The following is a 14,840-nucleotide window of genomic DNA, read 5'->3' on the forward strand; positions in this document are numbered from 1 at the left end:
GGACTTATAGTTCTTTAGCTCTAAGGCCAAGCTGAATTTTCACCGACCAACGGGGGATAGGGGAGAAAGGCCAGGTTAGACAGCGTGGCTTTTTCCAAAGGACGGATCTGCCGGATAATTAACACAGAAAAGCAGATTCTGATCTGCCTCAACTCACATTCCTCCTTACAACAGTACGTCTGGAGCGTTGGGCCCAAAAGGATCAAAGAAACCAGCTTATAAAATACAGTGCAAGTTCACTCAGACTCTTGAGTATAAATAGTTTATTATTGATGGACACGTCTATTTTAACTGCTGTATTAAAATAAATAAGCCATTTAAAGTGCATACTAAATATATAGTATATATATTCCAGAAGTGTTTTTACAAAACAAGTTAGAGCATATATGACAATAAAACACCTGAGTCTTGGTTCTTCCCGCGCACACAGTTCAGGTCTTATTTAAATAGATGAGAACAAGTTCTTTCCAGACACCAGAGAACAAGTGTCCTAAAATCAGAGGTTCTCTGCCTACGGGGTTACACCCTTTCACACTCTTTAGGATGAGAGAAAAGGGAATCCCTAGATTCTTGTTGTAAAGGATGGAAAAGGTTAAGAAACTACTCCTCTAAACTCACTCCTGACTGAGTTGAGCTTAGTACTTGTGGATTAATCCACTGGTTGGAAATGATGTACTGTTAATAAATACTTAAACTGTATATTCATATATTAAATATACCCCAGTATGGAGGAAGAAAATACATACATCTGAATGTCAGACAAGCTTTCACAGACAATGGGTGTTTTGTATTAAAAACACGCAGGTCTGGAACCACTGTTGCTTTACCTAAGGGGTTCAGAAGAGCATCAATGCAACAGAACAGGAGCAAGCTATGGAAGTCTTTATTCCAGAAGTGCAAAATCCCTCCAACTCCAGCTGAAGTCAAGGCAAGCTGCAGTCTCCTCTCCTTTAATGAAAAGATCAGGGCCCCAATAACTTAGGAGCCAGCACTGCTCACTTTCTGTGGGCGGAATAGTATCTTACTCCAAGTAATGCTATTGCAGTGATAGACCCGAGCCTTTGATAAGTGCAGTTTGAAGTCAAGTTATTGGCACGATTGTAGTTGCTCTGTGCAGGGTTACCAGTCCCAAGCATTCAAAATATCACAAGTCAGGCTGCACAAAAATCGTGAGCTTGGCTGAAAAAAAAAAAATCAGGAAATTTAAAATGGATATAAATAAAATTGGAATTCTTTTTATTTGCTTTCTGGATTTTGCACCTTTCGGGGCCACTTTTTTCCAGCATTTCTCCACAAACTAGAGCTAGGATTGATTTTTTTTTTTGGGGGAACGATTCCTGAGACTTTGATGCATTCACGTGACACCAGAGCCTGGGGCTTTAAGAAAAGGACTAAATATCCCAAGACTCCTCAAAGCCATGAAAGTTGGCAACTGTTGTATCTGCTAATTTAAGCCTCTCTAAATTGCTGTAAAAATCATCACAATCCGCTTAAATAACTCAAGAAGACTCCTGTGAAAGCTGTTGCGACCCCTGGCCCTGGTGACAATTAGGGGTGAAATAAGTTTTTTTAATAATCCTATTTACGCTGTTTGCATGTCACTCAGATTGTACAGTGGAAACCAGCTAGTCAATTTCCACCCTGAGCTAACACCACAACCAGGAAATGGAAATTGACTAGACATTGCGCTAGTGAGTAAGACCCAATTTTAGGAGCATCGCAGAAGGCTGTTTAAATTCTAAACGGACTCTTTCCAATTAAGTTTCAAACAGATGCATTTTCATACGTGTATTTTTAGTAGTAAATTTTGGGGGGGGGGGCCACACAGATGCTGACACTAGTCACTGTCAGACACAATCACAGAATGCAAAATATAATGATTAGGCAAATACGCTCTTGTAACAAATCTGTCGCCTCTTAGGGCTTCATGGTGACAAGCTCAGATAGATCTCAGACCTTCCTGCTCCAGAAGAACAGGCCTCAATCTACTTCTACTAAAAGAGAATCTTCAGTAGCTTTCAGCAATGCAGGGCCTATGACACATGACTGAGCAGTTGCAATGCCAGCCAGCAGCGGGCAATGCCTAAACCACACTGATAAGCACCATACCCTAGCCGCCATAAGACCAGACAGATGACATAATACCACATGCAGCAGTGATCGGACAATCATAATACTGACAGTCACGGGAATTACTACGTCAGTACTCAGGTTGCTGTGTGCCCAAATGGAAATGTGTCTGTCCTTGTCAACGTTTAGAGCAACCCCCACACACAAATTAAAAAAAAAAGCAGCACCATTCATTCAATCTCCCAGTTGCTTACAATAAATTACAGAATGATAAAGAAACACATAATAATAAATATCACTGATTGCGAAAACCAGACCCACGCCAGTTCTTTGGTGTGGCAAGCGCACGGCCTCACAGCGTGTTCCTTCCGTTTCAGTCCTGCTTCGAATGGAAACCAGCTGTCGCCACTCAAAGCGATGGTGCTGTCCCAGAGCTAGCAACACACCCATGTTTCCCCAGTGTCTGCTGCTGATTGTTACCCTGGGCATTTAGCTGGGTGGAATCTAGCCTCCACAACCTCTAGCAGAGTCCAAGAGAACCTAAGGCGATATACAGACTGCCACTCCCACCGCAGAGGTCCTTGCTCCCACCTATTGGTCAGCAGAGCTAGGTAGCCTAAAGAGGCCAAAGAAGTTGTCTTTTTTGTTGGTTTGGTCCAGCTGCCAGTTCTCGATGTCTGTTTTATTAGTGTCCATCACCACATAGAGAGAGTCCCCTTTTTTCAGAGGTTGCAGAACCGCCGAGAACTTGGACATGGTCTCTTCCGACTTGGAGGACAAGTGCAGGGAGATGGTCAGAACACGGCTGTGGGTGCCTCCGGACACCTGCTTGATAATCAGTTCCACTGTTTGCTTTTTGCTGCACTTGGCAATGCATTTGACAGCAAGCTGGGCGTAGATAAAATAGAGGCCTCCGACCTTCACTTCCAGCTTGTGCGAGGTGTCGTGGTAGTTGAAGTTGGAGCTGAAAACCACTCCATCAATACCCGTGGCGTGATAGAACCCCATTACCCTGTCCTTGATTACATCTGCAGAAACAGGGTAGAAGAGGGAAGGCATGTTAGTCATCTTTGAAGAGGTGGGGCTAAATACTCAGTTTCCCCAGCTGCGAAATGGGGAGAAATGATTGCGACCTTTGCAAAGCACTGATGAAAAGGGCGATAGAAGAGCTAGGGCCTATAAAGTATGGGAGTGTAGGAGTGAACTGGCTAGTCAATGCATGCACCGCAGTGACCTCTGCTGGATGGAGTCTTAACTGTTCAACCATGTGTCCGGCTCTGCACTGACAAGAGCTAATGAGAGGTTCTCCTTTAGCGGCAGGGGTTGTCTAACCACCCCAATCCTCAGCTCCATGCAGGATGGGGCCATCCTACCGCAGAGCCCTGAGCTATGGCTACTGAGGATCCAGCCCCAGTACGAGCTCATGGGTCCGAGCCAGGGGGTTTACAGGCATTCCCTCACCCTGGGACCGCTGCCTTAGGACTTCTCTGCATCCGGTGTTATTTTTGCAAGCAGTGAAACCATTTCCTTCCCACTCCCATAGGCAGGAGAAGGTCACATGCTGCAGAATTAGCCAACATGACTCATGTCAATCTAGCGGCTGGGACTCTGTTCGCATGAGCCATGAACAAGGGATTCAGAGCTGTAGCAACGCACCCTAGATTCCTATCTCCACAGCCTTCTCTTTATGCTCTGCCTTAACGGAGCCTTTAGGCAGAGTCTGTATCCTATATGGTCACAGTGCCCCCTTTCTAGACACCCTACTGGATTCTCCCAAGCACGTATAACCAAGACAACGGGCATTGACTCTAGGAGGGGTGAGGTGCTCATGAAATATACAGCAGCAATCATTGCAGGGAGAGAAAAATCCACCATTAACTCTTCGGAGGCTGGGAAATACATCCACACAGCCTTGTTACCGATGCATTTGTCCAAGTCGGGAGGCTGGCGAGCCCCCAGAGGTCGAGTGGTTAGGTGAAATAACAAATCAGCACCACCTCACCGTCTCTTTTATGGCTCTTTCACACAGAGAGACCTCAAAAGCACTCACTGCTTGACTCCAGCAGCTTGATACGTCAGAATCACTTATGTCTACCGTGGAAATGCAGCCACCTCTGGGGTGGAGCAGAACGGATTTACGAGCAATTTAGTGTCACATCCCTAAATCCTCCATTGTGCCCTCAAATTTAAGAATCATCTGTCTTACGCCTTCCTCCTCCACCACCTTCATGTCTGAACACTTCACAATACTCCTGTGACAGCCACCCAGTTTCAGAGAGGAAGCAAATGGGGGATCTCACTTATCCAACAGAAAGTATGTCTGTGGTTTAGGTCGGCAGAATATAACTAGAGTTTGAATTTAGTCAAGACAGTGAAGGTAGCAACCTACAGGATTTTTGCCTAAGGGAGCAGGAGTAGACAAGAATTTGGTTTGGCATTGCATCCAAAATGTAATGTGGTCTGGGGGTCTGGTTCAGAGGATAGAGCACCCCTGATTAAATGAACACTGGTTTAGTTGGATGGGAGAGGTGTTAAGTATTGGTCCAGCTCAAACCTGCTTAGATCTGCAGTGTGACAGAGACAGATTTCCCTACTGTACAAACAGCATGAGTTTTAAAGTCTCCTTTGATGCACAGATGGCATGAAGCTAGGGGAATTATCCAGTACCCTGCCACAGGTGGACAGCAGTTACATTGGTTCGTGTATACCAGCGATGCAAACAATCTATTAGTCTCCCATCCCAGAGCTTCCAAGGGATTTAGATCCCCCAAACTCCCATTTTTCCCCCTTCAGGAAGGGGAAAACATGAGCCATTAATGTCAAGTAACTGTAAAATACTCACCGCTTGTGGGCAATACCTGGGCACCAGCCTCCTGAAAAGAAGGAAAGAGAGTGTTTGTTTTACAAACAAAGATGCACTTGACCATGCTCGGGAACAGCTGTTTTCTGCAAGGGTCAGACAAGATACTATTCCCACCCCCAGACACAGGAGCGAAGAGAGCAGCACCAACTAGATCATATAAACTAGACCCAATGGGCGTAGACTCAAAGGCAGGGCCCGAGCACATGCCAACTTTTGGGGAAGTTGAGATGCAGAACTTTAGAGCGGAGACGCTGACAGCTGGAATGAAAAGGACTTTCCAGCAGCCTGACTGGTCACACACAGTGACAGTTTACAAAGGCGGGCGCTGGGGTTTCTGGGCTGTTTTCCTGTGACGTCCCAGGCCTGGTTTTCAAGTTATGCCTGTGGCAGCTGTTGACTTCAGTTTGTGTCGCAAGAACCCAGCACCTCTAGAAATTGGGCCCCAAGGGGGCAAGTCAAGCACTGGGTTAAATGGAGAGCGCTCCCCATCATAGGTGCTGGAACCAGGGTGCGCCCGCACCCCCTGGCTGGAAGTGGTTTCCATTACATACAAGGGTTACAGTTTGGTTCAGTGGGTCTCAGCATTGCCCGCTACACAAAATGTTCCAGCACCTCTCTCCTGGTCCTGCTTAGCTGGCAGGATCCGTGACAAAACCTAAAGCAACTACTGGCAGCTGACAGAAGATTTAGGGCTTAAAGTGCCACATCCCTAAATCACCCACTGTGCCCTAAGATTAAGAATCAGCTGCCTCACACCATCCTCCTCCCATGCCTGTAGCATCTGGACACTGCCCAGGACTCCTGTGACATAGGAGAGTGGGGAAACTGATGCAGGGAGATGAAGTGACTTGCTCGGGGTCACACAGACAGTCTGTGGCAGAGCTGGGAATTCGACACAAGTCTCCCTCGGCCTAGGCCAGCACCCTACCCCCTAGGCCACCCTTCCTCAGCATGCAGCTCCTTGCTCGTGAAGCGGTTAAGCACTGGCTGCCCAAACAACTAGTGCACTCGGGTGTTTACACCAAGTGTTGGAGAGGGGTCGGGAAGGTCTGGCATGGAAAGCGGGAGAGGAGGACCCCACAGGGGCACGGAGACAGACAGCTAGCCAAGGGGAGAGATGCTACCCCCACTATCTCCGCACACACAGAGCCCACCCGCACCCCCAGCGGGGCCAGACAAACAGATCTGCCCCCCACCCCCCAGACCGACCGATCCCCACGCTCCAGCAACAGACAGGCAGGAGGGGAAGGGCCAGACCCACAGACCCCTGCCTTGTGGGCAGGGAGACAGATGGGGGCCCCCGCTCGCTGGGGCAGACAGGCAGGGGACCCTGGGCTGGACAGACGCCTCCCCACCACTCCGTTACCTTTCCCATGCTGAGCGAGAGGAGGGGACGCTCGGGGGTCTCCAGCGGCGGGGGCAGGACCCTCCAGGCCGAGAACAAGGCGAGCGTCAGGAGCGCTGCGCCCAGGGCGCCCAGCCCCAGAAGCAGGCACCAGTCCAGGCTCCGGCAGGGGCAGGCGCGCCGGGAGCCGGCCTGGAGGAGGCTCTCGGGGTCCTGGCTGCGCTCTAGAGCCGTCATGGGGGCAGGCGGCTGCTCCCTCCGGGCTGGGGGGGTCCGAGGCCGAAATGAGCCAGCGGCGCCCAGCGCAGGGGCTTTATAGGCGCGGGGCGGACCCGGGAGGAAGGGAGGGAGGCGCCGAGGGAAGCGGGAGCGCGGCTGAGAATTTCCACTGACAGCGCCGGGGGCAGGAAAGGAAAGAGAGCTGCGGGGAAAGCAACGCGCTCATCACGGGGAGCCGGCCCGGGGCCGCGGGGGGGAGAGAGGCGGAGACAGCGACAGGGAGAACGGGGATGCGTGAGAAAGAACTGATGAGTGTGAAAGAAAGACGGGATAAGTGAGAGAGAGGGCATAGGAAGGAAGACTGAGATGGCATGGGAAGGGGGGGTGGGCAGAGGGGTGTGTGGGGTGGCATGGGAAAGGGGGGTGGGCAGAGGGGTGTGTGGGGTGGCATGGGAAGAGGGGTGGGCCAAGGGGAGCGTGAGATGGCATGGGAAGGGGGGGTGGGCCAAGGGGAGTGTGAGGTGGCATGGGAAGGAGGGATGGGCAAAGAGGTGTGTAAGGTGGCATGGGAAGGGGGGGTGGGCCAAGGGGAGTGTGAGGCCAAGGGGAGTGTGAGGGAAGGAGGGATGGGCTAAAGTGCGTGTGAGGTGGCATGGGAAGGGGGGATGGGCTAAGGGGAGCATGAGATGACATGGGAAGGGGGATAGGCAAAGGGCAGTGTGAGGTGGCATGGGAAGGGGGTGGGCCAAGGGGAGTGTGAGGTGGCATGGGAAGGGGGGGTGGGCCAAGGGGAGTGTGAGGTGGCATGGGAACGGGGGGTGGGCCAAGGGGAGTGTGAGATGGCATGGAAAGGGGGATAGGCAAAGGGGTGTTTGAGATGGCATGGGAGGGGGCTGAGCTAAGGGGAGGGTCAGATGGTGTGACGGGATCTCCCTGGGGTTCAGCCTGGGGCCGGGATGTGGCCTGGGACTGTGCCCCCTGCACTCTCCACAGCCTGGGCTGTCTCTCACAATGCCTTGCTAGTGACCAGCAGCAAGCCCCTCCAGGAGCTGTGATCCCTCATCGCAACAGCACGTGGAGCCCCACACCCAGCTAGATTGCATGAATGCTCCCAGAGCAACTCATGAATCCCGCAGAGAAAGGCACCAGCCAAATCCCCCCAGTTCCCAGCACTGTACCCCAGGAATATACCATCTTGTACTGCCCAAGATGGGCAATGAAAATTTATTAATTGGTTCACCACTTCAACAATGGAAAGTGGACATACACCAGCCTTTGCCAACCTGAGCAGATTTGCCCCACACTTCATACAAACTCACTGGTAAAGATAAACAAACAAATGTATTGACTATAAAAGGTAGATTTTAAGTGATTATAAATCAAAGCACAAGAAGTCAAATTTGGTCAAATGAAATAAAAGCAAAACGCATTCTAAGCTGATATTTCCGTGCCCTTACAAACTTAGATGCTTCTCACCACAGGCTGGCTGGTTGCCCTTCAGCCAGGCTCTCCCCTTTGATCAGCGCTTCAGTCGCTGGGTGTGGTGTCTGTAGGTGGAAGAGAGAGGAAGAGCATGGCAAACCTCTCTCCCTTTTATCATGTTCTTTCTTCCCTTTTGGTTTTGCCTCTCACCCCCCACTTCAGAGTCAGCTGAGCATTACCTCACTGCAGTCCCAAACTGACCCAGGGAAGGGGGGTGACTCACTCCAGAGTCCAACAGATCCTTTGTTGCTGCCTAGGCAGGTGTCCTTTGTTCCTGTAAGGCTGGGCTGGGTTTGTCCCATACGTGCCCTGATGAGGCGTGAACTGCCCCTCTGCTCCTGGAGAGTGTTTGCCTGGCCTTGTTTTAAGCCATGAGGACACATTTTCAGCCTCATAACTATATACATGAAATTACAACATATAACCTCACTATAACAACAATGCTCAGGGCATCAGGGGCCTTCCGAAGACACCCGACATGACAAACTTTGTTTTGGATACCACACAGTCATATTATAAGGATGAACATAGGGGTGCAGGGTGTCCCCCCAAGGTACCGAGTGTCACACCTGCCCCCTTAGTTTCCTGCAAGAAGGTTAGTCACTGACTATCTCGAAGGCAGTTTGTGTTACAGTTCTCTTGGCATCCAACCATTAAGGCCATAAGGCAGCATGCCTCAGTTTCCCCCTCACCCAGCAAATCAGGTTTGTTGTGGTTTCTCTGCTGTGGTCTGTTTACAGGTATTAACTGAAAAGTAGCATTAGCACAAGGTTTAACATCCGTGTCAAAATTCTTAGCCCCAAAACTTACCAAAACATTTTATCACAGATGGACATTTACAGGTATCTTAATAATACCAGGCCCTCTGTTCAGATATTCTAGTTTGAGGTTAGTTTGTTCATCACCCAGGGTGTCCTTTGACTCTCTCCCATGTAATCAGTCACTGGCTTTTCTTTCCCTTCAGTGTTCCCCTCTGTGTGGGCTCTTAATTTAATCAGGTTTCTGGAATTTTGGTGCCTCAGGGTCTGGCAAGGTAGGTGTTCAGGGGGATCCTGCACATTGGCTGGCCCTTTGGGGAGCGGTCTCCCAACCCCAGGACTGTACATATACAGAAAATACAGCTCCTCTTTTGGGGTTACCCGGTGTTTCCCCCTCCCAGCACTGAGTCCTTCCCTGTGCCCGAGAGGGCTGTGATCTGTGCCCTCTGGGCTAGGTGTGTTTACCCTTTGATCAGAAGTACCTTTCCCCATCAGCTTTTCCATAACTGCTCTCTGCATCTCACCAGCCTGAGGGAAAACGCCCCCTTTTCTGTCAGGTGGGTCATTTGTGTTCTCACAAATTACCACCTGGCAATTTCCTGGTCTCAGGTCCAGGCACTGGAGCTGCATCTTGATGTAAAGAGACACAGTTACTTCCAAAAAACATATCAGAAATAGCATCCTGACAAACTGGGACTTGGATTGGGGCACCCTCCGCCACCCCTTTCTCTGTCCCAGAGAAGTCAGTTGTGTGACTGCTCCCCTCCAGGAAGTCGGTCACACAGGTCCCCCCTCAAAACCCAAGTCACAGGCTGAGTGCCTGGGTGCACAGATGCTGACTCAGCCATTCTGTCCTGGGCATCCTCTTCCAAATGACCAGTGAGGAGACATTCCTGTGCCCCCACTATTCCTTCCCCAGTTTCCTCCTCTGGGCCCCATCCTAAGACACGTTTCTCTGTGCTCCCTAGGAAGAGTTCTGTCCCTTGTTCATCTGCAAAACTCTGCCAGCTAACAACTGGGGCAGTTTTCATAATCACTGACAACCCCTCTCCTGCCCCTGCACTTGGGGGCATGTTGTCTTCTGCTGTGAAGGAGCTAGTCTCAGCCTCTCCCATACTTGGAAGCACCCTGCTTCCCTGTGTTACAGAGTCACAGGAATCCTCACCCACCTCAGTTGTTTTTGAGATCCTCTGCCCCTTCTCTGGGCTCTCCTCTGGGACAAATTTCTCTGTGCTCCCTAGAGACAGTTTTGCCTCTGGTTCAGCTGCGACCTGCTGGCAGCTAATAACCTGGACAATTCTCTCCCTGGCAGGCATTACGCTCCCATCCCTTCCTGATGTGGTGTTGCCTTCAGCTGCAGTCCAGGAATTTGTCTCAACCACCCTCCCATCTGGAAGCATGTGGCTTCCCCCTGCTGCAGAAGAATCAAGGAGACTCTCTCCCATTCTCTCAGCAGTTCCTGAGAAAACTCTTACCCTTTCCCTCGGGGGTCCCAGCATAAAACCCCCTCCTGCTGCAGGCAAATATTTTAACCTGAGCTACACAGAAAAAATCATTACCAAGGAGCAGGTTGACTAGGAGGTGTTCCATTACCCCCATAGTCAAAACACTTTCCAAACCTTCCCAAGCCACGTGGATTTTAGCTAGTGGTATAAGGAATCTGCTTTTGCGCACTCCCATGGTCTTTGCCATTTGGCCAGGCAACATACTGGCCTTTGGGACCACACTCTGCTTAACCAGAGAGATCTGGGCCCCTGTATCCCTCTGCCCCAAGTATTCCCTGCCATCAATTTGGACAGCCTTAACATGCTCCATATCTGGTTCTGCAGAGGCTAACCTCCCAGAACCAATATGATCGGTTTCCATTGCTTGGGGGTGGTTCTGTGTTGAGGACAGCAGAACTAACATGAGCTATTGGTTGCCTGCTTCCTCCTAGCACAGGGCATCTATTCCTCAGGTGATCAGTGGAATTACACCGATAGCACCGGGCTCTTCTGCTTTAACAGGAGATTTGGGATGAGGATTAGCAGTAGAGGGCTGTTTTGGGGTCAGAGACTGTTCAAGCCCCCAGCCCCCTTCTCTCTCCCCAGGAGCAAAATGGGATCCTCCCTTCCCACCAGTTGTAAACCACTCTTTCTGTGGCCTGCCCTCAATAGACGCCTGAGTCTGTTCAAAGGCATCCACTAAAAAAGCCATCTTGTCCACAGACTTGACATCTTTGTCCCATAGACACTGCTTCACATCAACCTTATATGAGCCACAAGATCAAGCGTTCCTTCAAAACTTGCCACCTACTTACCCCTCTCCCATTTTCCCAACAAATCTTTCATTTTATTTACATATGCCCCATTACTCATACCAATTTCCCTCTTAAGATTCCTAAATTTAACTCAATATGTTTCAGGGGTAATCTGAAAACTTCACAAAACAGTATCTTTAAATTTACAGTAGTCTAAAGCATCTTCAATAGGCATTCCATTGAATACATTTCGAGCTTTACTAGTTAATTTCACAATCAGGGAAGGAACTCTCTTATCATCAGGGATTTCATGTATTCCACACAGTCTTTCAAAAGTAGTCAGATATTCAGCAATATCGTCCTCCTCACTGTATGCAGGACATAAGTGTTCCCATTTGTGGATTTTTGGAGTGATGGGAGTCGTTGGGGTTGGGGGGTTTTGTTCTGCTTCTCTAGCAGGTCAAGCTGGTGTTTTTGCTCTCTTTCTCTTTCTTCTCTCTCTTTCTCTTCTCTCTCTCTCTCTCTCTCTTTCTTGTATGTCTCTCTCTTTCTCTTCTGTCTCTCTCTCTCTCTCTCTCTTTTGCTTTTTTCTCTCTCGTTCTCTTTTTCTTTTATCTCCAGTTCTCAGTTGTAATAATCTCTGGTGCTCCCTCTCCTTTTCTGCAACCTGCAACCTAAAAAGCTCCAACTTCGCAATCGCTTCACTGCTTTCACTCATTTTCCTGCTTTCCTGTTCTTACTTCCCTTTCCCAAAATAAGCAAACAGAAAATAACAAAACTGTGATCTCCTCTGACTAGTGTTAGCCACTGAACTTAAGACTCACTTAAAATCAGAAATATCAGTGCTTAAAGTTTGTTGAACTTCACTTGAAGTAACAAACTGTATATACACTCGGCTCGCTGTGCCACTGTGATGTTCCTCTGGTGTTACCTGAACTGGGGATCTGCTAAGTCACCCCAATCCTCGACTCTGGGAGCCAGACTTACCCTGCTCTGCTGTGAGAACCCGCCTCTGGCATGTAAACTGCTCCTTGGATTGTGCAACCGAATGACACTAGCCAATATCTCCTGGCACAACCTTAGGAACCTCTGTCTTGCAGTGTCCAGTTATGCCCGCTGGACACTGCAAGCTTATATGAGTTCATCAATTTAACACAGAAATTGATATGTACCAGGCTTGTTATCCCAAGGGACGTCTCTAACACGCTTCAAACCAAATGCACTGCTTCAGGTAGAATAAACAAACAAATTTATTAACTCCAAGAGATAGATTTTAAGTGATTATAAGTCAAAGCACAACAAGTATAGGCTGGATGAATGGACTATAAGGTGGATAGAAAGCTGGCTAGATCGTCCGGCTCAACGGGTAGTGATCCATGGCTCCATGTCTAGTTGGCAGCCGGTATCAAGTGGAGTGCCCCAAGGGTCGGTCCTGGGGCCGGTTTTGTTCAATATCTTCATTAATGATCTGGGGGATGGCATGGATTGCACCCTCAGCAAGTTTGCAGATGACACTAAACTGGGAGGAGAGGTAGATACGCTGGAGGGTGGGGATAGGATACAGAGGGTCCTAGACAAATTAGAGGATTGGGCCAAAATAAATTTGATGAGATTCAACAAGGACAAGGGCAGAGTCCTGCGCTTAGGATGGAAGAATCCCATGCACTGCTATGGACTAGGGCCCAAATGGCTAGGCAGCAGTTCTGCAGAAAAGGACCTAGGGGTTACAGTGGACGAGAAGCTGGATATGAGTCAACAGGGTGCCCTGATTGCCAAGAAGACTAACAGCATTTTGGGCTGTATAAGTAGGAGCATTACCAGCAGATTGAGGGACATGATCATTCTCCTCTATTCAGCATTGGTGAGGCCTCATCTGGAGTCCTGTGTCCAGTTTTGGGCCCTACACTACAAGAAGGATGTGGAAAAATTGGAAAGAGTCCAGCGGAGGGCAACAAAAATGATTAGGGGACTGGAACACATGACTTCTGAGGAGAGGCTGAGGGAACTGGGATTGTTTAGTTGTGGAAGAGAGGAATGAGGGGGGATTTGATAGCTGCTTTCAACTACCTGAAAGGGGGTTCCAAAGAGGATGGATCTAGACTGTTCTCAGTGGTAGCAGATGACAGAACAAGGAGTAATGGTCTCAAGTTGCAATGTGGGGCAAGTTTAGGTTGGACATTAGGAAAAACTTTTTCACTGGAGGGTGGTGAAACACTGGAATGTGTTACCTAGGGAGGTGGTGGAAACCTTCCTTAGAGGTTTTTAAGGTCAGGCTTGACAAAGCCCTGGCTGGGATGATTTAGTTGGGAATTGGTCCTGCTTTGAGCAGGGGGTTAGACTAGATGACCTCTTGAGGTCCCTTCCAACCCTGATATTCTATGATTTTTTGATTCTGTGAAGTCAGATTTGGTCAATAAATAAAATCAAAATGCATTCTAAGCTGATCTTAACACTTTCCATGCCCTTACAAACTTAGATGCTTCTCACCACAGGCTGGCTGGTTGCCCTTCAGCCAGGTTCTCCCCTTTGATCAGCGCCTCAGTCGCTGGGTGTGGTGTCTGGAGATGTAGGTGGAAGAGAGAGGAAGAGCATGGCAAACCTCTCTCCCTTTTATCATGTTCTTTCTTCCCTTTTGGTTTTGCCCCCCACCCCCTTCAGAGTCAGCTGAGCATTACCTCATTGCAGTCCCAAACTGACCCAGGGAAGGGGTTTCACTCTCTCCAGAGTCCAACAGATCCTTTGTTGCTGCCTAAGCAGGTGTCCTTTGTTTCTGTGAGGCTGGGCTGGGTTTGTCCCATACATGCCCTGATGCGGTGTGAGCTGCCCCTCTGCTCCTGGAGAGTGTTTGCCTGGCCTTGTTTTAAGCCATGAGGACACATTTTCAGCCTCATAACTATATACATGAAATTACACCCTATAACATCACTATAACAACAATGCTCAGTGCATCATGAGCCTTCCAAAGACACCTGACATGACAAACTTTGCTTTGGATACCACACAGTCATATTATAAGGATGAACATGGGGGTGCAGGGTGTCCCCTCAAGGTACAGAGTGTCACACCTGCCCCCTTAGTTTCCTGCAAGAAGGTTAGTCACTGACTATCTCAAAAGCAGTTTGTGTTACAGTTCTCCTGGCATCCAGCCATTAAGGCCTGAGGTACAGAGTATCACGGGGTGTGAGATGACATTGGAGGGGGCTGGGCAAAGGGGATAGGGGATCAGAAAAGTTCAGTGTGAGATGGCATGGGAGGGGGATGGGCAGAGGGGAGCATGAGATGGCATGGGAAGGGGGGGGGTGGACCAAGGGGAGTGTGAGATGGCATGGGAAGGGGGGATGGGTAAAGGGGTGTGTGAGATGGCATGAGAAGGGGGATAGGCAAAGGGGTTTGTGAAATGGCATGGGAAGGGAGCATGGGCAAAGGGGTGTGTGAGATGGCATGAGAAGGGGGATAGGCAAAGGGGTGTGTGAGATGGCATGGGAAGGGGGGATGGGTAAAGGGGTGCGTTAGGTGGCATGGGAAGGGGAGATGGGCAGAGGGGTGTGTGAGATGGCATGGGGAAGGGGATGTGGAAAAGGGAGCATGTGATGGCATGGGAAGGGAGCAGGGCAAAGAGGAGTTTGAAATGTGTTAATCAGGAAGTGGGGGGAGTGTGACTCGGGCTGAGGCGAAGGAAAGGGGAGACTGACCTTGCTGAGACTGGCCTGGGGCTCCAGGCCAGTTCCCCGCTCTGGCCTGGACCCTGGCCTGGCCTGGGGTGAGGAACAGCAGCCCAGAGATTGGCAGGTAGCCAGGATTTGCTGCACTCACATTGCAATGCGTACCAGTTTAAGGATCCTGAAATCTCATTTCCAAAAGGGA

General features: G+C 49.6%; 1 protein-coding gene across 1 annotated transcript; it reads right to left on the reverse strand.

Annotated features, from left to right (window-relative positions):
* Positions 1-308: 308 nt before the first annotated feature.
* TNFSF9 (TNF superfamily member 9) lies at positions 309-6,515 on the reverse strand. Its single transcript, XM_077838650.1, has 3 exons — positions 6,300-6,515; positions 4,913-4,943; positions 309-3,098 (listed from the first exon to the last, which is right to left on the reverse strand). Exons 1-3 carry the CDS (start codon positions 6,513-6,515, stop codon positions 2,662-2,664), a joined length of 684 nt encoding a protein of 227 aa, XP_077694776.1. The 3' UTR covers positions 309-2,661.
* Between the last annotated feature and the right edge of the window lie 8,325 nt (positions 6,516-14,840).

The sequence above is a fragment of the Eretmochelys imbricata genome, chromosome 20 (assembly GCF_965152235.1).
Source record: "Eretmochelys imbricata isolate rEreImb1 chromosome 20, rEreImb1.hap1, whole genome shotgun sequence".
Lineage (NCBI taxonomy): Eukaryota > Metazoa > Chordata > Testudines > Cheloniidae > Eretmochelys > Eretmochelys imbricata.